Here is a 1,693-nt window from a genome sequence, read left to right as displayed (position 1 = left end):
TACACCTCCTATCACGTGTGCCTCCTCCCTGCCGTGCACCATGGCCGCCCTCTCCTCCGCTAACTCTTCTGTGTCCAGCGACACCACCGCCCCTACTGGTGGCTCTGTGCTGCCGTCTGGTGCGCCTATTGGCATCGGTGGTGGTGCCCTTGTGCCACCGCTTCCTTGTCTGCCTCCTCCTAGCGCTGGCGGTGGTGCCCTGTGCCACCCCCCGGCCCCCCTCCTAGCGCCGGCGGTGGTGCTCCCCCTTGTGGCGGTTTGCATCTTATTCATGCACCACCACCCATCATCCACCCTATGCCACCGTCTCTATCAAGTCTCATGTTCCCATGACGTTGATGATGAAATCCTCCATCTACACCAAGTGGGTGTCCTTCTTCAAGTCCATGTGTGGCAAGTTCGACCTCAAGTCACACATCAATGGCACGGTGGCGCCCCATCCCCAGGACCCTGATTGGGATCAAGTGGATTGCTGCGTCTGCTCCTGGTTCATCGACTCCGTTGACAACTCCGTCCTTGACCTCACCATGACCAACAATGATCAGACCACCCGGGATCTTTGGCTCACCTTCAAGGGCCTCTTCCGTGCCAACAAGCAATCCTGGACGATCTTCCTCAGCCACGACTTCCACTCCATGACACAGGGTGACTCCTCCATCACCGAGTACTGCAGCCGCATGAAGACCCTCGCCGATGCCCTCCGTGACATCGGCCATCCCGTTCAGGACTCCAGCATGTCCTGAATGATAGGAACCTGCTAGGGTTGATTCCCCATCTTTTGATAAGAAAGGCATGGGATAACTCGATTGGTGGATGGAGATGACATTCACGGCCTAACTACAGCCTGCCAAGCTACATCTTAGCAATGGATACACCACCTCCAATGGCTATCGCGATCTTGTGGAGCGCGCCACCCGGCCACAAGGGCACTCATCCTGCAAGCAATCGAAGAACTAGCAAGAACAAGTATAACAAGTACTGGAATTACTAGATGTAGACGAAGATTTCAAACTCAATCTCAATAAGGTGGGGTTTCGAAGACAAGAAGATGGGTGGCTGATCCAGCATGCGCGCTTACAAGCAAGTAGCGAGAGCTAAACTTGATCAAAATAAAATCCAACTATTCTTGGTGGTAGCTAAGGGGTATATGAAGGTGGTAGGATGACCACCTATGTGTTGGGGTTGTGCTCCAACCCTAGGACGTGTCCCTAATGGACCCGACTTGATACACGGCCCATTGGGCCAAATTAAAGTGATGCAACACCTTTGGATAGAAAATCTCTCGATAGTAATTGCGGCCATCTTAGACAAGATATGGACTTGAGTCTAGATCCATATGAAAATAGACTTCATAACAAATCCGTGAAGTACTTGAACACCCCAATTCGAGTCCGTATGCGATCATGGTGACCATCACAATTTGGTGCTGTCCTGGAGTCCGATCCAGCCTGCGCGAGTCCTTTTCCCTTTCGGTCTTCTCCCTGGTTCCTAACCAAAACAAGAGTGCACACATCTCCATGGTCTAAGTATGATGGACAGAAACTCAAGAGTGAACTTACTTGATGATTAAGTTGACGAGCTCGGGCATGAGTAATAGAACCAGAAATTGGTACTTGTGTCGGCGTAGAAACCGATACTCGTGTCGGTGTGGATGTATCATTGGTGTTGATGTCCTCATCATCCTCCCCTTCTT

The 1,693-nt window shown here is 51.8% G+C and overlaps 1 protein-coding gene across 1 annotated transcript; it reads left to right on the top strand.

The window, feature by feature from the left end:
• The first annotated feature begins 329 nt into the window (after positions 1-329).
• Positions 330-743, top strand: LOC117844152 (uncharacterized). Its single transcript, XM_034724918.1, has one exon. The coding sequence runs from the start codon at positions 330-332 to the stop codon at positions 741-743; it is 414 nt and encodes a 137-aa protein (XP_034580809.1).
• Positions 744-1,693: the final 950 nt, after the last annotated feature.

The sequence above is a fragment of the Setaria viridis genome, chromosome 2, assembly GCF_005286985.2.
Source record: "Setaria viridis chromosome 2, Setaria_viridis_v4.0, whole genome shotgun sequence".
Classification (NCBI taxonomy): Eukaryota; Viridiplantae; Streptophyta; class Magnoliopsida; order Poales; family Poaceae; genus Setaria; species Setaria viridis.
Note: the sequence above shows the minus strand (reverse complement) of the source record. Positions and strands in the feature narration are given on the sequence as shown.

Excerpts from the sequence above, each read along its gene's own strand:
- LOC117844152 (XM_034724918.1), top strand. The coding sequence starts at position 330 with ATGACGTTGATGATGAAATCCTCCATCTACACCAAGTGGGTGTCCTTC.